Source organism: Platalea leucorodia (genome assembly GCF_965183815.1).
Source record: "Platalea leucorodia genome assembly, chromosome: 1".
Taxonomy (NCBI): domain Eukaryota; kingdom Metazoa; phylum Chordata; class Aves; order Pelecaniformes; family Threskiornithidae; genus Platalea; species Platalea leucorodia.
Window position 1 is genome coordinate 123,790,251 of NC_138823.1, and position 27,088 is coordinate 123,817,338.

Below are 27,088 nucleotides of genomic sequence, written 5' to 3' on the forward strand. Positions count from 1 at the left end.
CCATGTAAAGAGTTGCTTACAGTGTTGAACTCCTAAACTTACTTTGTGGTAAAAATTACATAGAACCTCGCCCAGTTTGTCATCATTTCATCCAAATGACAAGGAGAGGGTGGGGAAGAGGAAAGATAATAAAAAGTAAAAAAAAAAAAAACAGCGAAAGAACAAAATAGGAAATGAAAGAGGAAAAAAAATGTCCAATACTTCAAAAAACAGTCATCCTTCCTTGTCTTAAGCCTTCCTGTTCTGTTATCTAATCACTAATTCCACCCCTAAACTGTCCTAAAGAGGTCCCTTTAGAATGTCTCCCATTTTTTACTACTGCAGGTCTTTCGCACTATTTCATTGCACTATTTTCTTTATCTTGTACTGGGATGCTCTGTTTTGTTGGGAAAATGCTATCAGTACAGCTGATGAACCGTAAGTGAAGCAGCTGGGGTGCTAGCTTGATGCTTCAGCTCTGAATCTCACTTTGTACAGGTGAGCAACTTAAGATCTAGGAAACTTCAGGTGTATTTTAAAAAAAAAAAAAAAAAAAAAAAGTGCAAGCACCCATTTGCCATAAGACATTATTTAATATAGCATTATGAGTGTACTTAGTACTTATTTTCCCAGGAATAACATTAGCAATGCTTGAAGGGGCTGGTAAAACAGATGTGTTTTAGTGCTGGCGGAATAGCAGCATTCCAAGGCTGTTCTTTGTATTCCTTCAGTGCTAGCTTTCCAAAGGAGACAGAGTCAGCTCATAGACATTCAAATTATATACAATTACCAACTGGATGGATTTGTGCTTTAACACCCTCTTACAGTTCTGGACAGTATAAATACAAATACTGGCGTATGAATTTTAATATTTTTTAGGGCTAATGAAGTCCAGGCTAAGTGAAAAGCAATTCACTTCAGTGGGGAAAAAAAACCTCTTAATCAGTCTCGTCCTCACTCCCAGTGTACTGATTGTAAATAGTTTTAGACAGGACTAAAAAAAGCATAGCAGCAGTCTCAGGTAAACGCCTGATAGATGAGTATGCCATAACGGTCGTTCCTGTTACATTTTTTCAGGTTAGCACATTCTGTGAAAAATTAAAAGCAAAGCAAAATGTAACAAAATCTTCCAAACTTCCTCCCCTCTCTCTAATTCTGATAGGCGAATATGAGGAGAATAATCCATAAAGGGAATCAACATTGGGGAAGACATTAATACATGTACAAACACCCATATTTCCTCCTTATGAATGCCCTTTATATGACAGAGCTGTCCAAACAGCACTTAAGGAGCAACAGCAAAATGCTTGACAGACAGGCACGATAAGTTATGGCTCAAAATGTTTCTTGCCAGACAGAAACGGTGACTTTTTTTTCTTTTTTTTTATTCTTTTTTTTTTCTGAAAATCCTTTAAGGTAAACTCACTCCATGTCCGCTGGCATGCAGCCATTTTTCTATAAGCTCATATTACAATGCTGTATTTCTAATGGATTGGGTATGGTGCTTTTCCATTTTGCTAATGAGAAAAGCTAAAGGCCATTACTTGTTCTGATTAAGATCCCCAGGGAAGAAATGTGATGTGTGTATTACCAGGCCATACGTAAAGGAAGTATGTGGCATTTCTAATCAATCAGATGAAGGGTAGACAGAAAGAGTCTTATCCTGTGACTGCAGAGGAAGAAGATATAGGGGGGGAAGAAACCATAGAAAGTGTCTTTAAAAGATGACTTACGGGAATCAGTTATAATGATATTAGTATGATCAATGACTACGGCTACTATCTGGGAAGGATGTAATTACCAAAATGAAAACTTCCAAATGGGAAGCCTGATCAAGGGCAGAGGTACTGTCATATTTCTCAGAGCACTGTCAGCTCTCAGCCAGGCAATGTATTACCGTGTCCCTCAGAAGCATTACCGTACCACCACGTTGACCTGTGCTTCCCTAGGGTGGGAGCAGACCGAGGGAGTGAGGGGTTGTGAAACCTGCATCCAGTTGCACCCTCGAAAATGTGGGTAAGTCTTGGCCCAAAGGCACATTCAAGATAAGGAAAGGCAAGGCTGGGAAAAGGCAAAACGGAAAAGAGAAAAGTCCCAGTCATGACTGGCTTTAAGGAAAGTTTTGCAGTGGTGCGCATTTAAAAACCGTTTCAACCAAATGAAAGGACGTTATGTAGACCAGTGAGCTATTCATTATAAAGAAGATCAAACAAAACAACGTACTAAGAGATGCACTGCAGAATTTGCAGAAGGATACTCTGGAATATCGACTAAGATGTTTCAATATGCAATTTCTACATGTTTAATCCTGATTGCATAGAATTATACCTGGTGGAAATACAAAGTTTAGAGACATTTTTTCACTCCTTTTTAAATAGCTGCATAGTTACAGCTTGAAAATGCTACAAGATACATACTCCAAGCGGCAAATGAAATGAATACAGCTTGGAGATGGGTGTTTTTAAGAGAGGACAACACCTTCTGAATGTGTCATAAGGCATAGTCAGAGCTGTAGACATATTTTTAATGATATATTAAGTTCACAGAATATTATGAACGACTGGTGAGCATTAAAACTGCCAAAAACTCTAACATACTACATCCTCTCAAATGGAATTCCATGTGACAGATTAACAAAATATTACTGTCAATGATGGCAAAACTATAACAAGTGATAAGGCCAGCAGGAGAGACAGTCTCATGCCCTCTCCCAAATTTGTATTAGGGCTTTCCTCTATGGGACACCATTGCTTCCTTACAGATACTTGGGAATGCTTCAGATAGATCCACCCGGGAACAGAAGAAAAGGCTGTAACACTTTCCCCCATCTGCTTTAAACGAATAGTCCCAATAAACACTAAGACTGTGAATTCGGAAAACATCTTCAACCCTTCCTTTCATCAGAAGGCAATGCTGAGAGAACATATTCTCTTACATGTCATTGGTGACAAGGCATGGATGCCACATACAGTGTTGGAAAAAAATAAGAATCACAGCTGGGAAAGCCCATCTACAGCTATCAAACTGAAATTCAATCATCTTTAGCTTTCCTTAAAGGTGTATATTTAAAAAAAAATTCTACATGGGCCCTAACAGGAATTTTCAGTGAACTTTCCTGATCCCTCTGCTCCACTCATGCAAAAAGGAACAAATGCTGCACAAGCGCACCTCAGCCTGTACAGGCAAGTAAGCAGGATGGGGGAAAACAGCCTGGCCTCTCCTAAACGCCACAGCCCAGTCAGAGGCTTGCTCTTCTCAGGAGGATCTTGCAGAGTACCTGTTTCTAGGCCAGGTTGTCCTTTCTGGTTCTTTGATGCACTTCTGGCTTTGGCACATGGACTGACTGGAAAGCTCAGACATCTTCATTTTGCATTGGTGCTCATGGATCAGCAAAATGTTCCCTTTCTGCTTTCCTTTTACACTCAAAAAAAAAAGATTAAGTGCTGTGCAAATATTTGCAATGGAGAAAGTCCTAACTGCACGACAGATTTTCTTGTCCAAGAATATGACAGAGATGACAAAGTGGCCATTTTTCCATCAAATAAATTTATATCAACACCTTTAAAACCATAGGACTTTGCATGATTCACCTTACAAGAAGGATCGCTGCTGACATATGAGTGTTATACTGAACTCCCAAGCCTCACTCCTAAAATACAAATCAGCAGAGTTAACATTTAGAAAGTGTAAAACTGGCTATTCCTGAAGCTGAATAAGGCTATTTGCAGATTCCTCTCACTTAGTGGCTGATGTCAGGGACAATGAATTTAATCTCAGGATGGAAGGGGGCGGGTGGGGGTGGTCTGCCAGCCTGTCCAGCCGCAATATCCCCTAATAGCCTTGAAGGAATTGTAATTGTGAACTGAAACAGCATCTGCTTAACTGTCATCCTAGCCTCAGGACTGGAACTTTTTGCTTGTTGTGAAGGATCATGAGAAAGACTACACAGAGCGTGAAGATGAAAACAGAGTGAGATTAAAACCATTAAATACAACCACCAAGACACAGCTGTCCATACTGCTAGTGAACGCAAGGAAATATAAATGCCAAAATGTATTTGACATTCATAATGTATTTTAGCATGGGAATTTAGAACATTGAGTTGACTGCAAACTTCTAGTTCACAATCTTTTCCATTATTATAGAGGACAGATTATTACAGATTATTCAGTGAGAAGCAAATAAGTTTCAATGCTAGGCACACTGAAGAGGTAAGGAGTCAAGCAAAGTCTAACCAGAACTGGTAAAATCTACTCTTTTCTTACTGGGAAGAAGGGGCCAATTAGTTCAGCTGCCATGACTGGAACAGCTTACGGGAGTCCATCGCACTGAGAATCTGGGCTTTGCCTCAAATGTCCTGCTTGCATTAGCAGCGCAGCTGAGCCATCCCTGGGTTTGGAATAGGAGTTGCTGTCCATGCTACAAGAAAGACTACACTGTATGGAGGTCATTTTCCTCAAAGGAAATCAAAGGTCTTGCGTTAATTTGCCTATTTATTTAAGCAGTGCTATCAGGTTTAATTAATGTTTTTAAAACACTTTGAGAATATAAAATGCAATATAGGTGCTGCTGTTGTTATTTTTCAGTTGTTTTCTGCCTCAGGATGTCTCTCAAAAGACTGGAGTCCTGTTGTGTTCGGGAGGAATAGCAAATGCTATAGATTCCCTCCTGTGTCACTTGTACTTTGGAAAAAAAAAAAGAAACATTTGGCAGAAATCTGCATAATATGTACAGATGGAGTTAAAGTATTTCCACAGAAACTCCACAGCTACATAAACTGGACTGCCTAAAAAAAGAAGTGCTTCAAACTAACAGTAAGTGCTGCAATTTCTTAGTCTGCAATGGGCCCAACTCTGCCTGCAAAGATCTCTATAGAATAATTACAGGGCAGAGACCCTAATCCTTTACACTTCTATGCCAGACTTGTAATTGTGATCATATATTACCATTCCTTGGAACACATATCCAACAGTGTATGCAATAAAGTAAAAATCCTAATATTAAAAATAAACTCAAGGTGATGCCGTGATGCTTAAGCCATATTTTTCTCTTTTGAAACACAATATAATACTGCTCATGACATTTGTATGAAAATTAATGAAAAGGAAAAGTGGATTTATAAGCCTTGAAATGTATCATTCTTTTCTTTGCCTTCTGTTGCAGGTTAATTACTTTAAATTTTTCCATCAATCATTTTCTGATTTCCAACTCTGTTATATTCACTTTTAAACAAATAAATTTCTTTTAAACAAACAAATAGAAATTTCAGGAAGGTCAGTGGTCTTCTGCTCGCAATAGTTCAGGCACAAGCTATACAAATAAAATAAGGAAACCTCCTTATTCAATCCATGTCCATAAACTGAATGGAATTTGTTTCTACTACCTATTTCCCTATGTCCCGCATCGGGAACACATCAAGGAACTTCAAAGTTGTTGCTACTTGTATTTTTTAGTTATTAATAAACTTTGTGTAATACAATAACCTTCTAGAAGGTGTAAAGGAAAAAAGATATCCTTTTTCTTACATCAAAGTAGAAAACCTCAATTAAAATAAAATACAATTAATCAAATTATGGCCACCTTGATGAAGCAGCCATTTATTACCAGAAAACTAAAGTTTCTGAGAAAAGTCCATTATCTTCACAGGAATCAGCCTTACTAATAGCTAGTTAGGAGCACCTGCATGTTAGAAGAAAGGCAGCAAAATAGTTTTTCCTAGAAAATTACCTTTGGCTACTAAAATTTTGAGCACCAATTTGGATTCTGTGGATAGACAAGGCAAGGACATGCACGGGAATACCGTCATAGCCAAATACTCACTTTGTGAGTATTCAATGGTCATTGAAAAAAGAACAAATACAACCCATTTTTTAGCCCAGAGCGTGTGTTTTAGTTGGGAAGGGCTGGCAGCAGAGCAGAATCAGGGTAAACAGTATGGGAAGAAGGTAGCAGTCAGGTGCCTTAGTGGTTAAAAAAAAAAGGTCAGTTTGGAAATCATAGCATCTTTGCTCTGTACTGCAAACCCTGTGTACAACTGTGGTTGGCAGGCCAGAGAACACAAACAGCATGAAGTTTTTGCATCAGTGAAATCAGTTTTCATCATAGAAATATTATACTGATTTGAGAGAAACCCCCAAGGGAAACACATCCAGCACAGGAATCCAGGGAGTTGAGGCTGGCAAATGCACAATAATTTGGACATTTAGATACTAAACTCTTAAGAAACTGGCTGTTGCTGTATTACAACTGCTAAAATTAAAAAGGCAAAATTAGAAGCATACAGGTGTGCCTATCACATTGGAAAGCCATATCAAATCCCAAAGGATAGAGCAGTCCTCCATGGGACTGGAAAAGGATGTGCCTCTTTGAGATACAATTGCTCCCTGGACCCATCCCAATGTGGTGCAGCTCTCATCTGCCACACAGTAGAAATCTGCCGTGTTCAACAGTTCATTTACCTTGCTAGAAAAACAACTCAATTCAGCAAACTCCCAAATTCACTCGATGCAGCTGCTCTCAAACCCCTTGTTACAGTTTAATGAAATGTGCTGACTGAGCTGTTTCATAGTAAATATTAGTTATAGCAGAACTCTCCTCCCAAATTGAGTCTTTTAGAAGCAAGAGGATTCTACAGCACCATAGCACTGACACAGAATTGCCCATAACTCACAAATAATAAAATACCATCTGAGGGCACAGAGGTTATTGCCATCAGCAGCTCCCTATGGAACTGTAAATCACTTGAACAAAGCTCACCCTTTTTTGAGAACTTCAGGCTGAAATCACTGTATATACAAGATCCCAGTGTCTTACACAGTGTATGAAGTGTACCTTTACCTCCTTCATTTAACCTTGCTTCACAAATGAGTGAACCCTGAACAGGCTGCTCTTTCCGGATGAAAATAAGAAAGATACCTCAAAAGCACTGGCAATTTGTCTTAGAGGAAGTTTAAACCTTTGGGCTACCAGCTTGCCAACCATCTGATAAGCCATGTGGATTAACTGTGAAATTCACTGTGCACTGAAGTTCAGTGGGATACGCTATGGGAAAAGGCAGTGAAATTCAATGGAATATTATTTCTGCGAGCATCTTTGCCCAACACACAGGTTATGTTATTTCTGTCACTGTGATTAAAATATGAAAAACACTGAACATCCTTCAAATTGAGTTCACTTCCAACTCCATTGTATGTATTTTCAATAATGTGGCAATGTGTCACCTTCAGAAACACTGCAGCATCTATAATCTAGTGTTTCTGTGAAGGCCCAGTGCCCCTGGAAGTGAAGTTTTTCCTATGAGAAAACACTGTGAATGTAATTCAAAGGTTGCTGCTCAGAGTAGAAACATTTTGCTTAACAAAATGTACCCATCCCATTGAGAAAAAAAAAAAGCCAAAAGCAAGCAGTGTACTCACTAATCCACACAACACATGTTGAAATGAGTCAGTCTTACCTCTTGGTCCCAAATGTTTTTTCCTAAGTGAATACTGTGAACGGTCACTTGCAACATAAGTTTACTCTTTAACCTTGTAAACTTGAGACATTGAAAATAAAATGTTATTTTGATGTACAGCTCTTTTCTGAGTCTTGGTACATCATGCTCAGTAAACATTTTTTAAAGGTTTTATAATTTCCTGAATTCTCAGTACTTAAATGAATAGAAAATAAAAATTAAATTATTATTGCTTGTTTTGAAGTGAAATAACAATGTTTCTTTGCAATGAAAAACAGAGGTTGGAGATGAAAAAAGGCTGTTAGACCACTGCTCTGTTTTTGTGTCAACACCTGAAAGTCCCTCCTGTGGATCTTAAGGCGTTTGGCCCAATTGAGTTCTAGATGTCCCGAACAATGACCTTTCCATGATTCATTTCAAACACTAGTCTAGCTCTTAATATATTCCCAATTTCTGCAAGATATTCAAGTTATGCTTTCCCTGTTTTACTTTCTGATCCTTATTTATATTGTTAGCACCATTAAAACCATCTCCCCCTTTCCATGGATGCCCTTCACATACCTACATTGTGTTATAAGCTACTGTTTATCACCTTCATGCCCTTTTCTTTCAGCTAAAGTTTACAACATTTGTGATTGAAGTTGATACAATTCAAGTACTTCACCTTAGACAGAACTGATATTGTGTGAAGGACGGCAACAGTGCTTAGCAGAAACCAGTCATTCTTCCATATAATTTATCATGTTGTTCTTTTCCATTGAGGATACAGCCCCTTCAAGGATTTCAGGATTTCTTGCTGTGCTTACACACACTTGTAGCGTGTGGAGACATGACCACAGGACTGTTTCCCAGCTCTTGGCAGAGAAGAGCTGTGGAAGCACCACCTCTGGGAGACACTTCTTGCTTTTCACATGATCACAGTTTGGCAAAAAACCCATCACCTCTCTAAGATCCTCAAACTTGTCTTGGATTACAGAGTTCGTCTGCACCACTGATGATTTGGATTCATTACTTCTCTGGAGAGCCATATTCATTGTTTCTGTCAGAATCACCTGTGTCTACTTTAAACACAGGCAGGACAATAAAAACAAGTTTCATTCTAATAAGGCAAAGAGTTATGTTCTTGATTACAAGATGGAAAACACATTTACAAAAGAGAAGCACATCAAGAAAATACAGATGACAGACCTGATGTTTAGAGTACTTTCATTTTCCACCTTTTATTGAGTTTGTCAGATGTAGGTGTGGCAGGATGTTTCAAACCTAGAATTATTTTCAGCTCTTTTTAGCCTATTATTTGTTCCTCTTTTCTACTTCCCTGTCTGTTAAATAAAGAGCCTCTTTCAGCTAAATCTTATACAAATCACTAAAGCCAAACCAAATCAAACTAAATCAACCTTCTCTCCCCAAAACCTGCCCTGTTATTTGTGGCATCAGCACAATTTCACATGAACATGTGTGAACATACACTTTTTTCCTCTTAACATTCAAAGTTTTTAGGGCAATGATCTACTAGTACCTAGCAAAATGAGTTCACAGTCCTGGTTCATCTCTAGCAGACATATGAACAAAAATTTCTGGGAGTATGACTGAAGGTGAGCCTTTTGGGGGAAGACATGCTGCAAACCACTTGTTATATGCCAGATACTATAAGTTTTACAGCTTTTGGTTTCTATTCACTGTTGCAAAATAAAAAAATCATTTTATACACAGTGCATGGCTATCACTAAATAACAACCATGCTTTGGAAGAGGTGGATTTGAACTACATTCCCATTGTCCTTCAAAGTATCACCAGGTAGCACTTCTAGAAATCACAAAATAGAACTGCGGCAGTCATACGTAAGAAAATATATGAGAAAAGCCTCTAAATATTCTAGTTCACAGATATGTGAAGTCAGCTGCAAATTAATTATATGAATGACATTTGCCTGATGATGAAAATGAAGTTATATTAGTTACGGCTCTTCTGGCTGATACTTTTTGCTTTGTTGATCCATCACTGTTGCTTTGTGTTGATTTAACTTTTTATCACCACAATCAGGGAGTTGAGTCCTTCTCTGAAAGGGAATCTGGGCTAATGTTGCTTTGAGTCAGTAGCTGATACCTCAAAGAGAGGCAAGGAGTCCTCAACAAAAGCACTTGTTCGTTTATGGAAGTGTTGCGTGAAGGTAAAATTTAACACAGAATAAAAGCTACTGACATGCTGAGCTCATATGAAGGGCTGCTTGAACCGAAAATGGAATTCCCTCCATCTGTGTTTATTCTCATTCTCCTTTTACATTCCCCTTCTCTGCCTATAGCAGGCAGTGGCTTTGAAGGTAGGCACACTTGAGCATAAAGGCAAACAGTAAGCCACTACCAACAAATGGTAGGAAAGTAAAGCTGAGTTCAGAAGAGAAGGGGGAACACTACAGAAATGGGATTCTATAAACTCTATTCATTGAAAAATACCATCTAACCACCGCTATGGTCAAACATAGACTGTGGAACCCATGCTCAGACAGCTAATTAGAAAGAGCCTTCTCTACATGAGGTCTGATCAGCCCAATTCTTACAAGAGTCTGTGGGACTTCAAGATGGTCCAAAAAGGGAAAAGATCACATCTTTCCTTGTTGACCCTACTAGCTGTTTGGCCTATACTATCAAATTAAGAATTTTTCCACCCTGCTGTTGCACCTGCCGATGTTTCCTTATAGAAATGTTGAATCTATTTTTTTAAGATTGCCAACCTATTTTGTCTCAATAATATTTAGTGGCAGTGAATTCTGCAAATTGATTAAATGCTTCATCCAAAAGTCATTTGTTCCTTGTTGACTGCTTGGAATCTGGTGCTTTTCAGCTGCACTGAGTGCCCCTTTTTTAACTCACATTATGTATCAGGCAAACTGGAGCTGCCTTTCAAGAGGCTGTTTGGGTACGAAGGTGCAGGAGGTGTTATTTGTTTTATATAAATCTTGAGAGAGCTTATGCTGTTCTTCTCCTTCCAACCAGAATAATTTCTCCTTAAATGGATCTCCTGCCCCAGACAGCTCCATGTTGTTAATCATCACTTGCATTTGCCCTGGACCTTGGCTGAGTAAATGGACAAGGATGATCTTAGTTTCAGCCTGAACTAAGCTAATTTCATTTGCAATGTGTTTAGTCCTATATTTTCCACACAAACAGTAACTGAAACAGTCAGTCACTAAATAAAATAAAAGAGCTTTAAGATTAACACCTGATAGCGTGAAAGGCACAAGACTGCAAAGAAACTTTGCTCCTGTAGCTCTCCAGGGACCTCGCAACATACAATTAGAATAACAGAGAGTGCTTTTTGAACAAGGATCTGAACATCAGGGGAATGCGATGATGTTTCAGCTCCATGTAGCTGTAGTATGTGCAAATAGAATTGCAGATTAAACAGGAAAAAAACAACCCTATCTAACAAAGCAGTTATTCTGCTGAGGCCTTTAGGTGACATTTTAAACCACCAGTGACCATGGAGTATCCAAAGGAAATAAAAGATAAAAAACTTATAACAAGCTTGTTGTTCCATTGAAGGGTTCTGGAGATATGATCAAGCTCTGCTGGCAACAAAAAGAACCAACAAAGTGAAAGATAAGACTGATGTACCCACATAACAAGTCTGTTATTCCACTGAGAGATTTCTGGTGATACTATAAACCAGGAAAGCTGAGTTAGGGTGGTTTGCAGTTTCAACAGAACCCCACATTACGTCAATGCAGTTCTTCCACCTGACTGCATTTTTAATACAGAGGTACCCGGAACAATTAAACAATTTTTTTTAGTTTTTTGTTTGTTTGTTTGTTTGTTTAAAAAGTGTAATGGAGAGCTTATTACATTTCTAAATTAGAAACTGAAAGCTGAGTGAACCGTCTGCGAGTGTGAAGAACAATTAAGCAGCACAGTTGAGCTAGCAGTTTTAGTAAAAAACCTGGCTTCTACTCACTCTCCCATTGGTGTAGGCCTCAAAGGTTTAAGATGAAACAAGCCTACGGTAAGGCAGTTCCAAAAGAGAAGGAAAAAAAATCTGGAATTACCCCTCTGCCAATGAGGACTAACAAAGGCTGCCTCAATTTGTTGGATGAAACTGGAACCCAAGCGGTATCTAAAATGGATGCTAACAGCAGGGACGGGAGAGAAATCCGGACAAGAAAGCGCAGAAAAGAAAACTTACTTCCTTCAGGAATGAGCAGCAGAGGAGAAAGAATACAGCAAATCTTCTTCCCACTGAAGAGGTGGATTATTGCTGCTGACGGCTAAACATAGAAGTGCCGCAGTAAAAGGGAGGCGAGCAACAGGACTGAAGGCAGTGATCAGACTGCTCAGTTTTTGTATTTCTAAAGGTTTTTATATTATATCCACTCAGGCATCAATCACAACTTTATTAAACCACGAAACAAATGTCAGATCAATGGCTGTATCGGAAACACTTTGAATGACAGGCTGATGATGGAACAATTCCAGCCTCCATACATTATTAAACACATACTAATGCTGTTTTTTCAATGCTACCCTTACAGACTCACTTACCCTATTCTCTCTCTATGGTACCTTTTTTAATAGCAGACCTAATTGTAGATGAATATTACATAAGAAAAACAAGAGTTACTGTAATAAATACTAATAAACTAGTAAACAAAAGAAAAATTTCAAGGTTAAAACCAGTTGTCTGTCTTCACATTATGCCTCCTGGCATTAAAATTTCATTTTAATACAATTGTAGGAGCTGAGGCTGGGTTGTCAGCCTTAATCAGAATATTCAGAGTTATCACCTTTTTGCTGTAATCTTGACATAATTTAAGCTTAGGCTTTCTTTACATATTTGCCCACAGCCAGCACACCCGTGTAAATGCTTTTTGCTCTTTTTGAGTGAAAAGGTAGGTATGAAAAATACATATAAATATGGCAGAAATCGCCCCTCTGGCAGATTCTCTGCTTGACTCCAGACTTCAGGCAGATTTGGGGGGGTGATCAGAGCAGCCCACTTGCCTCTCAATTCATCAGTAACGTAAACTGTATTTTCACTGGCAGAAATCAATTTGATTTTCATTAAGGCAGAAAGGAATTATATTTTTGGTGGATTAAGCACAAAGCACAGTAACTGGGAGATGCAAATGCTGTATGAAATTCTCTCATAGCACATGAACACGGGGTTGAGTTACCACAAACTGCAGACCATTACCTCCTCTCTTCCCCCGGTGCCCTATACTGTCCTTTGGGATAGAATATATGCTGCAGCTGTATGTTTTTGTGAGGTGGGCAGTGAGACCAAGTAAAGATGGATTTGCAGCTTTTCACTTGGCCTCGCATCTTGATAGCCTTAGTGCATCCTCCTGATTAGAGGAGTGCTTAGTATAGCAGAGATGTCTGAATTTATGCAGACAATTCAGTAATAGATAAGAAATAAAAATGTTAAAAAAGATAATAAAATAAAATTAAATATGCATTCTTTGGAGGTTTTGGAGAGAAAGAAAACTTCTTGTTCCTATTCATGGCAAATAGTTTCATAGACAAAATTCTTTGTGCTTTTTGGGGCCAGCAACTGAAGGCTTCCCATAGCACAAGGGGAAGGCAGCTGGTTGTGAGTGGGGCTGTAAGAAAACTGCTCTGTTCTGGCTGCTGAATTGGATGCTCCCAGGTAGAAGTGAGCAGCCCCGCCAGATTTTAGCCAGAAATGGCTAAATGGCTAATGGCTAAATGGCCACCAGCCCTGGCCTGGTGACTAAATAATCAAGTGCACGCAGGAATGGAGGTGGCTGCCCCCCGAATTCCCATGGGGCTTAATATGTGCTTAAAGGCTGAGAGATCAAAACTCAAATCCAATTTTTGGTGCCAAGGCAGGAATTAGCAGAAGCTGCTCTTACTCACGAAATACACGTCACTGAAGGGCTAAAGAGTGAAGGGTCTCCCCTCTGCAACAGCTCTAGTCTGGACAGAGTATTTTAGTCTTTTAGAGAGCATCAATAGGCAGAGTAATTCCCACAAGATATGAGGCATGCTAAGGCTTTTATGCTATTTCTCTAGCTTGCTTGCTAGAGAACAGATTTTCTGTTGAAGCAATATTTTAGAAACCCAGCATTCATCCTGAATCGGGCAAGTTTGGAAGTGGGTTTGAAGTCAACTCTCACTTAAGTGACCACAGAGGTCTGTTTTGGCTAAAAAATATGTTATGTTAATTAGCAAAATGGTTTATCTCAGGAAGTGAATGTATGAAAGCCTTTTAATAAAAACTACTTTGCATACTGCAAGCTTTTAAATTAAACTGGGACAGAGTTACAGCCGACGCTGAGCAGAATGGTTTGTGACTTTTTGGCTTGTTTGCTTAAAAATATCTGGCTGGTTTCTTGAAAGATAGCTGGTGGCTCTTTATGGCACCCGGTTGCACAGTTTTAAGGAGAAAATTAAAAAATATGTTCATAACAGAAATGTATAGTTTATGTCTTATATCTTCCATAAAACTTAGTCCTGCTGAGGTAGTCACAGCAGCATGTTTTGGACTTGGCTCGATTCGTCATGGCTTTATGCTCTGAATGCTCCTCTCTCTGGACTGAAATTCAGAGTAAATGAAGTAAAAATGTCTCTAAATAAATCATATCTCTAAATAGGCTGTCCATTTTCCCCACTTTTTTTTCTGTAACAGAACATGTTAGGAAGATTCAATTTCAAGTGAGGATGGATACAGCTAATAAAACTGCTACTGACAGCCCAAATCCTAAAGTTCTCCCTTTAATTCCTGACAGGAGGAATTCCTGATGACCTCCATGATTATCCTGCTTGCATGAGGACTTTAACTGAATATGGTGCTGATGGTGTTTTTACCAAAGAGAAATCCTGTATGCGATAAAATAGAGTGTCATTTAAGATATCTGAAAAGCCTATGGATATTGTAACACCCATCAATCATTTACTCTTTCTTGCTCTTTAAGTTTTCTGCGAATGAGTTAGAAGTTTTAAAGATAGTAAACATAAGCCTATATGGTATACCTCTGAAGTTATCAGGGAATGCTGTGACCTTGAAAGATAAGACTGTGTAAAGAGCTAGGAAAAGGAAGGAAAGATTTTCTTTACTTTCAGTTGCAGTAAAATAAATACAGGATCTTATTATCACCCACTAGATCACCCATTGCCTTTCAGACTCCTTTCCCTGCCTCCCCAAATGGATTTGTTACTACAGATTTGTTACTATGAGCATTGTAAGAGTGGTCTCAAGTTCAAGAGAACATTAGCTGGGAATTTTCTAGTTTGCATTAAGATTGTGAGAAAATGGGCACAGAAGACAACGTCTGTAAGAGTCATGGAAATGAAAATGACAGACAGAAGGAAAAATCCATAGGAGCTGCCCAGCAGCACAACTGGAATTCATTTTCCATTTCCTTGCCTTAATTTTTAAATGCACTTTTGAATCACAGTAATCACACATGCAGAAATTCTCACCAGTCCTAGTATTTCCTTCAGTTTCAACTCTTCAGAGGGGAAAAATGCTGTTATTAACTTTGAGATATAATTCCTACTTCTTTTGGTTGTTGAATGAAATATTTAAAATAACAGGAATAAACAATGAACTACCATATTTAAGTTTGCTCACAAATAAATACAGAAGTTTCATATCTCAATAAAAGGTTTTTTTAAAGAGGGAGAAGACACTACAGTTAGAATTAAATTCAACAGATAAGAAAAAAGGAGAGGAAGAGAAGAGAGGAGGAAGAGGAAGAGAAGACCCAATACAGTGAGTTAAATAACTTTGTAAGGATGCAACTTTATTCAGTACATTATTCAATTTAAAAAGAAAAAAAACAACCAAAATTGGAAAACTGTTCCTATAGATTAGTATCAAGTAGTACAGTGGTGAAACAGAAAAAAATTTTGTAAAGGCATAATAGATCTTTCATGTAATTATTATGTAAAGCGTGTGTCTGCTAAAGACATACAAGTGTAATGCTTATGCCTGCATTTTTGTAAAAATATACACGTACATGCAGTGTGCACATGTTCACATATCAAACCACCATATATTGTGTGTAGGTTGTTGTAGTTTAGGAACATTTCAGAGAGTTTGCATAATACTTATTAACAGTATTTTTTGCCTTTCTCTGACTCTGGGAATTGAGTCTAACTTCCACAGCTTAAAGAGAAAATAATTGTTGAAATGTCCATGTTTAAATATAATATACTGGAAACACAGCTGACCTTGACCCAAAATCACATTTCTGAGCCTGAAGCAAACTACGTACGGCTGGCTGCTATGGGTTAGAAGTGAGTATTGGATCCTGTCATGAAGCCAGAACTCCCATTTCCCAGTGGTATAAAACTTTCTAGACTGAGAAGCAAACAATCTCTGATTAAAAACCAAATTGATAGAGGAGTACTTCCATATTCACATGAGAATGAGTACAGAGAATTACTGCTAAGTACAGAGCAGGTTTTGTTGACCTACTGTTTTACTACTCATACTTCTTTGTCAGTTCTGTTCTGTAATACCTAATGCTGACTGTATGAAGGTTTTAGAAACATATCTGTGGATACATGTTTGCATGATGTAGCCATATGAGGATATTGTTTGTGTAGTACATCATGTTTAGGTCATGATGAAAGGCACTTTGATATGTTTGCCTGGACAGAGCCAGACATCTCTGGACATGGAGAAAAAACAAAGTAAGCCATAGCAATGTTAAACTGCAAAAAGGTGAAGCACTGAAAACCCAAGAGCAATAAATTACCTTGAGAAACTCAGTAAGCAATAAATGTTTTGCAATATAGAAAGTAAATAGTATAACCTATGATCTTACCGTTCCTGTTGTGCCCAAGGAAAGGTGGTTCATCTGTTGGGTCAGAGGGCCCATCATGCTCGCTGGCTGCATTGACATAGTGTGGTCCATTGTTGGTGTTATCACAGCACCCTACAAACATACATCATTTACACGTCAACATTTCACTTTAAAAAAAAAGGAAGCATTCTCTAAATGAGTGAACGTGGTTGCAAACTTGACAGGAAACTTAAAAGAGACTAATATATCTGTCAGAGGAAATATGTTTTGTTCCTATTGACAACCAAGCTACACACATATATTATTTGTACTACTAATGAGGCCATTTTATGTCACTTCCAATTAAGTGTCATTTTTTACTTCATTGCTTCTGACAAACAAATGCATATGTTCTTTCTATGATGAATGCTACTGTATATTGCAAAATACCTGTCATTTCTATTTTTCCATATCCTATATAAAATAATCTTACAGAGAGAACACATATGTCCCCAATTTTCTGACTTCCAAAACCTTCAGTCTCCGAGATCTTCAACCTATTATGGTAATTCTCTTGGATTTTTCCAGTCTCAATTAAGAACCCTTACTCATGACATTTTGCAACTGATTAAGTAAGACTAGCTATTGACAGTAAGTTTGGCAGTGACACCCATTTAAAACACATACGCAGCATTTAAAAGCATTTTTCTTCTCCGCATGAAAAACAAAGACATTAATAACAAAGAGCATATGAACTAAAGCAAGAACAAGACTTTGAACAAAAATGAAACAAAAGACAAGCCAGAGGAGCTTTGGAGAAAGCTTCTTTGCCATTCATATTCCTTGGTTTTTTGCTCTCCCACTCCCCAAGGTCCCATGTTGGTAACCTCATGCCTTAGTGAAGTGTTGGTTCTCTTCAGTTCTATGGTGTAAAATGCTACTTCCTGTGTTGGTTAGAGAAAGTCAGTTAGAAACAGAGTGGGCTGCTCTTTCTCTTGCAGATAGTTAAATAAGGAGGTATTTCTAGCTATTTCTTCATATGAAATAATAGCTCTACTTTGTGCATATGTATGTTTGTGTGCACACATAAATATGCACAAACAATTACATTACATCTGCTACAAAGTGTGGAAAATGTGGAAGAATGTATTTGTTTAAAAAAAAATGAAAACTGACATTTTTTCCATCAAGATTACTGACAAAATCCACCTATAAAGAAGAATTTAAAATAAACTAGGTCTGAAACCCACAGCACACCTGTTCTTAAGTGTGTCTCACATTTACGTAGAGCTATGTGACTGCATTCTCAAGAATCTGATTAGAAGCAAAAGATTTTAAATTTTCAGTCGCAAATAAAAACTAAACAAACGTAAAAAATGCAGGGAAGTACCAATTCAATTTTTTCTCACCTTCCAGCAATATTTTGTCTATGCACATCCTTTCTGAGAAGCTGCAATTCTGCAGTCTCTGCGAACTCATTACTTGCATGCAATGATAAAGAGGAGGTAGGCTCAGCTTGGTCAGTCCTTTTTGTAATACCCTCAGCATATGAAATACGCACGCTCTTGTTTTATGTCACATAGTGGATTACGTTTCCTGCACTGACAAGAGTCCCTAGAGAAATTTGGCAAATTACAGAAACTAGCCTCCACAGAATATCTGTCATGATTCCAAATAAATGCTTATAAAACAAGCTGATCGGAGTGCAAGTATCAAACCTGCAACACTTGCGTACACTTTTGCCTCTTTCTTGGCTATATTAATTTGCACTGGTTTACATAGATTAAACCATTGATTAACTTATTCCAATGAACTACCAGAGTGCTAACCTTCTTGTTGGCATGGGTCCTTACAAATCAAGATAGTCACAAATTTTTCACCACAAAATTTCTTTCAAATTCCTTTCAGCATAGTAGAGTTAATATTTTATTCAAAAAGCCCTTCTTTCTTCCTTGCATGACATTCTTCTCTTTCATGCTGCTCCTCTCTTTTTGCTGAAAAAAACCCTACCCTTTTGCTGAAAGAGTCTGAAAGCAAATCTGCGGGGCATACACTCATCAGCCCATTCGGTAGTCCCTGCATAATGGGATGCATTGATTCAGTGCAAGAATCTGAAGTAGCACCATGCCCAAGGAAAATGAAATTCTTGCTGTATGTTCAAAATCAGTGGCCCGGGACACTAGGGCTGCTCCTGTAGAGCAGCATGCAGCTGCACTCTTTGGTTATGATAAGAAATCATAAGCTTTATGCTCAGAATGATCCACACCAAAACCCAGCATTTTTACTGTACCAAACCATAAACACTCAAACCAAATTTGTCAACTGATAAACAGCTCTCAGTTTCCTCTATGAGCAGTTTTCTCCTTTGGCTTAAAGATGGACAATTGCCTTAGGGCTTTCTGTGACAGACAAGGTGAGCTCCTACTTGTGATACGTGACGGGGTAAGCAGAAAGTCACACGCACACTACAGCTTCATGTAGCCCCACACTGCCGGCAGTAGTGGCTGCAATTAATTTAGGATGTCCCAAAGCCTTCAGATACCTAGCTTTCTTTGCAAAGATGTTTATTGCAAAGGTATGGTTGGAGGAACTTGCTGTGGTTACAGATGTGACAGACTGATAGCTATTTCTGTGTATAAATTCAGGAACCTGGAAATGAAGAAAGGGGAGCGGTGAAGGAAGTCTTATGATTTAGTGTAGAAAACGCAAGTGCTAGACACACAGTGGAAAAATCTGATAGCAAATGTCTTTCAGTAAATAAGTAAGCAAGACAGGTTTTGCAAATAAACTATTTAAAAAAATATGGACTGGAGAGAAAATATACCAAGGACAAAAAAATTGCTCAGAGACAGTAAACATATTATTTTTAAATAGAAAATACATATATTCTAGTCCCTAAACATACACCGTTTAATATGTTAGGAAAAGAAGTTGGGAAAACAAATCAAGTATTTGCAGCTTTCCTAAGACAGCTTAACGTGTTTGAAGCTGACAGTTACCTAGAGCAGCGAATTACATGCATTTGCCAGACCATTAATTCACCAGAGTTTGCAGAATCCTCTTGTGATCACGTAGGGAAAAAATTATACTTAATTAAGGAAATATCGTCTGGTTGTTAGGGCGACACCCAGCCTCCAGACCATAATGTGTTTCATAATACATGCTGTCAAGTCCATTCACATTCAACTTATTTAGCTGTAGAAGACAACCATGTCTTGCATCAGATGTTGCCATCATATTAAAAGTAATTTGATTCTTTTCAGCCTATAATAGGTATTTGCTGATAAACATCCACTTGGCGACTGGCAAAGGCTACAGCAAACATATTTTTCACCTTCATCTGTTTGGATGTCTGATTTTACTGAGTTTGTAAACTGTACAGAGAGACATCTTAGGATGGATACTACTACTGAAGGCTCAGCTTTGCTGAAAAAACCTGTAGAAGAAATTATGATGAGGTTTTTGCCACTGTCTTTGCCAAAACAAGTAGTTGGCCTGCCAATTATTTAGGTCTGCCCTGTTGCCTCAGTATGATTAATTTTTTTTATAATTCCTGCAAGAAACTGGTTACTATAATGACTTTTAAATTTGGCAAGATATTCTTGGCATATGACTTGTCATAGAATTTTGTCGATGCTATAGTGGCTTTAAAATCAATTAACAGGGTAAATGGTAAGGAATCAATGATACAGAAGAAAATGCACAATTTTTGCAACACTGCAATAAACCCAAGATAAGTTCATTGACATATAGACTTTAATTCCTCTTCACTTTATTTGAAAGTCCTCGCTGTTTTAAAATGCTCTAAGCTCTATGGACATACCTTTCACATAAGAAAGTGAATATATTTATTTCTGAATATTTTCTAGTCTATCACTTGCAAAGAAAGAAGCTTGACTTTATCAGCTACAAACACTGTACATTCCCTGTATGGCAACAAGCTGAAATCACAGGAAAGACACTAAATACAGCCTGTTTATTATATTAAGTAAACCATCTTTAAGTATTTGCCAATACCAAAAGGCATCAGCAGAAATAAAGCTTATGTTAGTGCAATGACACATGCCACCTTATGTACCTTGAAGGGTGGGAAAGTGACACCAGAAATAAAAAGTGTATTAAGGGGCTTTAGGAACAGAGAGTTCACTAGTTGAGAGATGCAGTTGGGGGCCAGTGGGAGGAAGGATTAGTTAGTTCCAGCTTTCTAGAATAATGAACTGTATTAAAGGCTTCTGTTTTATTCCAGTGTTCTAATACTGATATTGGACTTAAGGCACAAATCCCAGCTGAATAAATAGTTTTTAAAGCTTACAGTAAGCATCTGCTTATTTCACAGTTTACTTTTTCTTTATTTAGGAAGTTTTAACAAGTTAAGCATGCTTAACAAATTCTACTTTGTAAATACTGGCCAATATAAAGCCAATAAACATTACAGCAGCAAACTTACTTTTCAAATTTGTTTACAGATACATTGTGCAGTCATATAAGCACCAGGTCATTCCATGTGAAAAGTTATTACCATACTACCAAGTGAATGTCTTTATGTCATCGAGAACATGTTGTTTCTTGAGGTTTTATTAAACTGAGTGAAAGGATGACTTTCCTTATACTTATCAGACCAGACGTTTCTATCAAGAATTAATATGAAAAAACCCAACGTGCATACTTTTTTGCAGATAAATGTACTCTCTCTGCATACTGAATAAATGACGATCATACTTCTATTGGTTTACTGTTCTGTCTAGATTGACTTGTCTCATCTTCTTGGGTTGCCTCTTGCAGGCAGCAGAAAAAATAGGGTCCCCTTGTCAGAGCAGTGAGCCTGGTGAAGTGCTCTGGACTGGCTGTTAAGTGGCCAACCTTTCACAACTATAGTAGGAAGACTAAAGGTAGCTGTGAAGTCCTCTCTGCCCTCTGTCAGCAACTCTGCTGGGGATACTTGTTGGTATTCCATAAAAAACGATTATATTTCAAAATCAAAGAAAGCCTATTTTCCCTTTCTCAATGAAAAGTTACCAATTGCCTTGGCATTTACTAGCTGATCGGAGATTAAAACATGATTTGATTATGTTGAGGAAGATCATCAAATATCAGCTAGTAATGTATATTCTACAAATCTTAGGATTTGGTTTCATTTCATTACATTGTTGAATTTAAAAGCTTGCTAAAAATGGGGTAAAGTGAGCAGGAAGCCCAAACCCTACCCTAAATTAAAGCAGCTTTAACTTTGGAATGGGCAAACCCTGATAGAGACCTGCACCATCTCTGAGTCTTGCTTCTATGGCAAGTACTAAACAACAACCTTGTACTGCAATATTTCTAATTTTGGGCATAAATTCAAATTCTTCTCTGACATCATCTTCATACCTTAGTTGAATCTCCTTGGAGCAATGGACACATTCGCTTTCCATTTCTCATTTTTTTTCTGTATGTTTGTGAACTTCTTTCCTCAGCTGAAAGTATATGTCATTGGTCCAAGAGAGTTACTACCCAGAAGTAACTGGTCTTAAAGGATTAAGAATCCAAATATAGTGTGGTAAATAAGGAACAAAGGTGACCCCTGTGTATGCACCACCTTTCCTACAACAACAGCAAAGGTTTTTGACGTTTTCTTTCCCACTGTCCTTCTTGCCTTTAACTATATATCCTCTCTCCTAGGTTAAAATACAGCTTTTGATAATATACAGATACTAGACTACATGTAGAAATGCAGATTAAAACGATATGGAAATGGGAACATCAAGAGATACAGAAAATGCAGTTGATGCAATACAAAGAGTTTTATATCAGTAACTGTGTGTACAAATAAAGCAATACCTGCAACTATATTGGTACTGGTTAATAAATGCATTACATCAGGGAGTACCACTGTGATATCATGTCAGTAGTTTATGCTCCTACCAGAGTTGAAAAAAAAGTCAGTTTCATAGCATACCGCTGCTATTAATCTAAAAGGACTTAAAAAAAAGAGAGAGAGAGCATTTCTGTTGCAAACAAAAAGTTGCCCATGTCACTCAGTGGCTAAAGTGACGTTTGCATGGTGACTTGAATCTTTCCACCCAACATAAGATCTCAAGAGAAAGGCCATTGAGCAAACGGACAATATTTATGAAGGGAAAATATATCTGAATTACTACAGGGACTCTGCAGCAGAGTTTGAGAGCCCCGTGCTGTATCTTTGCCCTTACTGTCTGCACACGCAGGCTGGACCACAAGCCCATGTGCTCTCCTTGTGAGAGAAACAGTAGCTTTCATACCCTTCTCCAACTTGCCCCAGGAATAAAATAAAACTACTGGCATTATGTGCCTGAATAAATGGGAGTAGTTTTGCTGGGGCCTGCTAACAGGAAGGAGCCCACAGCAGTTCGGAAATGACCTATCGCAGTGGGCCATGCGTTCCAGCAAGTGCTGGAGCAGGCAGAGAGGCCACAGACAGCTCTTGCTCCCTCTTCTGACGTATTCTAGAAGGGAACAAGAAATCACATTTCTTTCGGTTTTTTCCTACCCTTCAGTTTTTAAGTGCACTTGGGTGTATGCTGGCTTTATATATCCAATCCACGTAACAGTGCTTTTGCTCTGTCAAGAACAGCCATCGCTTACAAAAGCATCCTCACAGTGCTCACCTAAGGCTTAGCATCCCCAGAAGACAAAGAGAAAACACCGAAGCTGTGATTTGCCCGGGACATAACCACTGGAATATACAGAATGAATCTTCTCCTGCCCTTCCCACTATCAGATTTCACAAAAAATATCCAAAGGTCTTTTCATTCCATATCAAAATAAGCACAGATTTCAAAACCTCGACACTATTAGTGAAAACAAATCTTTATTTCCTGCACAGAACTCCTGATCTATACCTAATTAGTATGTGACACATGCTCAAGTGTTGTGCTTGGCAACTCCATTTTGTTTATGTTCTTATAGATATTTTCTGATGTGGACTAATTCCTTCATCCACTGTCTCCCAGTGGCTGATGTACCATCCTAATAAACGGGAATCACACTCTTCCCTGTGAAACAGTTTTTCCTAGCATTAGAATGGAGTTTCATCTATTAAAGCCAAATCCAAATAATATTTCCTCTCCAAACAGTTCTGCTGTTTTCCCTCCCTTCATGCCTATAACCAGGCGTGAAAATCTACTTGACGGCACATCCTAGTTCTAACAAGGTGCAAAATGGAAATTATTAAGCAGCACAATTAAAATATGAGTCAGCACCAGTGTTTAGCCTAAATTTTCACTTCCCTGCCTTAGTGGGTTCAAATGAAACTTTCAAAAAGAATGACATATTTGCATCCTCACTAGTCTTATCTTACATATATATATACACACATATATACACACTTATAATTGCATATAGGATGACAAGTTATGTTGCCATTTCTATTACACTTACTCAGGCTACGCTGTTTTTTTCAATATGTGGATAATTTTTTTGATGTTTGAAACTCTCAGTCCAGGATTTATTATGAAAAAAGTAACTAAAAGCAACAGTGACAGGTTTTTAAACTTCTTATTTATGTGCAACATTTAATACATGTTGAGTAAAAGCTTCTGTTACTAGCTGAGAACACTTACTCTCCTCAGGGAAATATGCTCAAAATACAAGAAAAATGCCGGATGGAAAGACTTGCCTTCAGAGCTTGTGCTTGGATGTAGAGGAGCAGAGCAGGTTGGTGGCATGAGAGCATGTATGGCGTGTTTACTGTGGTAGGACCTTGGCTTTCCTTGGGTCTTAAGCCTTCAGGGCAAGGTGAGGTAGCCCTGCCTGTCTGTGTGTCTCCATGAAGTCATGACGACAGACATTTGATCAGACCAATGTCTGAGACACTGTGCTGTTGATCTCTGCTTTTCTGGCGAGATTTAATACATAGGTCATTTGCCAGGCACAGAGAGTGGCTAACTGGGTTTGGGAAGGAAATGTCTGTGACGTTACTTCTACGTGCACTTCTAGCCTCGACATTACAACGGCCAGTGACAGGACAGCAGCTGTGATCTGTAACAAATGTGCTGTGTTTTATTTCCTGCCCGAAACCAGGAGAGACTCGCGCTGTGTGAGCTGCAATCCAGCGGCTGTGCTGGAAGAAAAGATTCACTCATTAGAAGGACAAACACTGAGACTGGGAGACATCAGAAATGGTGAGGAACTGGCTACCAACAAGAGAAAAAAAAAACAAAACAGAAAGGCAGGTGGGTAGTATAACCCTATGTATCCACCAGAGGCAAGACAAAATGACATCCTACACAACCACAGCCAGAGGAAAATGGTATGGCTGTGCATGGTGTTACCTCCACAGCACTAGAAGGACCTAACCATAACCAGTCTTAGATGGAAATATCCAAAATATCTGCAGCTTTCAGAAAAGTGAGGTGGTACCACTGAATGAAGCACCAAAGAGACATATTGAGGTGCCAGGGTGGCAGACAGCAGGGTCCTCCTCTGTGAGATCCCTAATCCTTCAGAGGACAACAGGAAGAATGGTCAAGGCATGGGTAGATACCAGGATGTCTCCCTGCAACTCCAAGATCAGATAGGCTCTTGCAAGCCAGAATTTACTAGTGACGGTCAATAGAAGTGAGAATGCTTCACACAGTTGCTCATGGACTGCATCATGGTCCTTGCAATGTCAAGCCAAAGGTAACTCTTGAGCATCAGAGCTAACTCCTAGGCTAGGCCCAAATCTGAGCTGCACTCTCAGAAGCATGCTGATGCAGAGGCTGCCACGTAATCCAGGTATCCAGCTGCATGGGGCGGGGAGAGAGCCACCTTGACAGGCTGAGGCTGATGTTGCTGCATCACTCTTGAATTCAGCTACAAACCCAACGTCCATCCTCCATAAGAGCACCCTGTGGAGCACTGTCATCTGCTGCCTATGTCTAAACTCCTTTTTGTGCAGCTCCTGTACAAGGGAAGATTAAAGGTATGTAGGGTGAGAAAATGATGTCCTTTCCCTCCTCATCCCGTTTTCCAAATTTAAAAGTTCTGGAAGGCTGATGAGGGACAGTAATATTCACATAATCTTCTCAGGAATCCCTCTTATCCTACCTGTTAGGAAAGACAGATAGCAGAAGATGCTAGAAATGAAACCCTGAGTGGGTAATGATGTTTTTCTAAAGATATGCTTCCGTTCAACAATAGATTTTAGACTTGAAGTTGATAGACGGGGGAAATCCTGTACTAAGCCACAGTTCATGTTATGTATCAATTCAGTTCCAGATCACAGTGGTTCATTCTGATCTTGAAATCCAAAATGTCTCCTTATTAGAGAGGACAAACACAGAAATCTGTCTCTCTGTCATGTTCTGTTAGATTTGTAATCTGTTATGTTAAACAAAGCCCTTTCTCACACAGTAATGGACAGAGAACTATTCCAGCCCTGCCCTTCCTCTCATTTAAAACCACAAGTTTTCACGGCCTAAATGCCCTGCCCCAGATCCCAAATCGCATTTCATTTTCTGGACTTGTAACCCCTCAGGGGAGGCTATGGGTGAAATCCACTCCGTTCTGTATTGGCATTTACCCCTTGACTGGTTAAAGCTACCCAGCAGTGCCAGCTTGGTGACAGACCGCAAAATCAAGACTGAGGCACAGATTTTCAAGCGTGCCCGTACAAATTTTAACTATGTTTTTTCTGACTCTAACCAGACCAATTGCTGCTTGGACTCGACTCTGTACAAGCCAACTGCCACCAACATGTGGCTTTTGCTGCATCTGGACAACTCCACCATCCTTGGATGATGCCCTCAGTGACATCTGTGCAGTTTTCCGTTGTTTTGAACAACTGATAATATAGGCACAATCTGGAGAAACTGCAGCTGCAGAAATGTCCTTACCTAAAAATTCTGTCCCTGATGCATGAGACCACAAGAAGCTAGTAAAGACGATGGCAGTAAGCACACAGAGCATATATTTCAAAGGTAACCACATTTACATCAGTAAATCATCATCTACTTTGCTCCACACTTTATTGTCTTTTAAAAGAAGATGAAAATATTGAGGAAAAGTACTTTAAAACTGACCCTTGTGAGTAAAACTTCATTGTGCAAGTGGTCCAGCTAGTCTAAAAAGTAGACATGAAAAGTTCAAAAAGGTGTAGATCTTGGCTATTATTAAGCTAAAAAGAAGAAAAAGTAAATAACTGATCCGGCAAGGATTACTTACTTTCTTTTTAACATATCTGTACTGATTAAGAATGACTAAATTGATATATTTTCCCTTTTTTTTGTCCAGATAAAGTCACTCTTGGGCTGAGATCTTCCTTATAAAGTTTCAGCCTGAAGCACATTTTTACAGCTGAGTTATTATCCTTAAAATATGAGTTCATACTGGAAATGCTGGCAGCCCTCTTAACTATTGTATAGCAGTGAGCACAGCTGTAACATGTTAAATATGTTGAAAGTACATGGTGGGAACAGAGTGGCTCAGAGGACTGGTAATAGAATAGGGAGTCTCAATGCTGGGTCACCAGGTTCGGTCATTGCTGGGACTGAAAGTCATTATCAAGCTACAGCTGTTCAGTTATGTCCAAGCATCAGCTACCCACAGAGAAACTCTCCAACACAAAAATACATTACTGCAACTGGTGATGTCCAACAGCCTTCCCAAGGATTGCGAAAGGTGGGGGGATGCCTCCCTACAGCTGCATCCCTGCAGGTTAGCTCCAAGGTGAAGAGCACTGATGGCACAGAGGGGAGAGGCTTGCATGGTCACTGCCCCGCACGCTGCCCAGTCTATGGAGAGTGTTCATCAGCAGCCTCCCACTACTGTGTCTTTTCAGGGCACTCTATTTTATCAGAAAGTTCTTAACCACTGAAGACTGATCCTGAAAGAGTCCATTTTCCACATTAGTGAATGGACCACATCCATCCCATCGCCCTACCAGTTTCAGAGGAATTCTGGTGATACTG

At 38.9% G+C, this 27,088-nt stretch overlaps 1 protein-coding gene across 4 annotated transcripts in view; it reads right to left on the minus strand.

Moving 5' to 3' along the window:
- RBMS3 (RNA binding motif single stranded interacting protein 3) overlaps positions 1–27,088 on the minus strand; it is a gene marked incomplete at both ends in the record, with an annotated part of 445,352 nt that overhangs the window by 12,944 nt on the left and 405,320 nt on the right. For all 4 annotated transcript variants that reach the window (XM_082306039.1, XM_082306038.1, XM_082306037.1 and 1 more), the window contains one exon: positions 16,224–16,334. In XM_082306039.1, the coding sequence (XP_082162165.1) occupies positions 16,224–16,334 (111 nt within the window). The remainder of the gene's footprint in view (positions 1–16,223; positions 16,335–27,088) is intronic.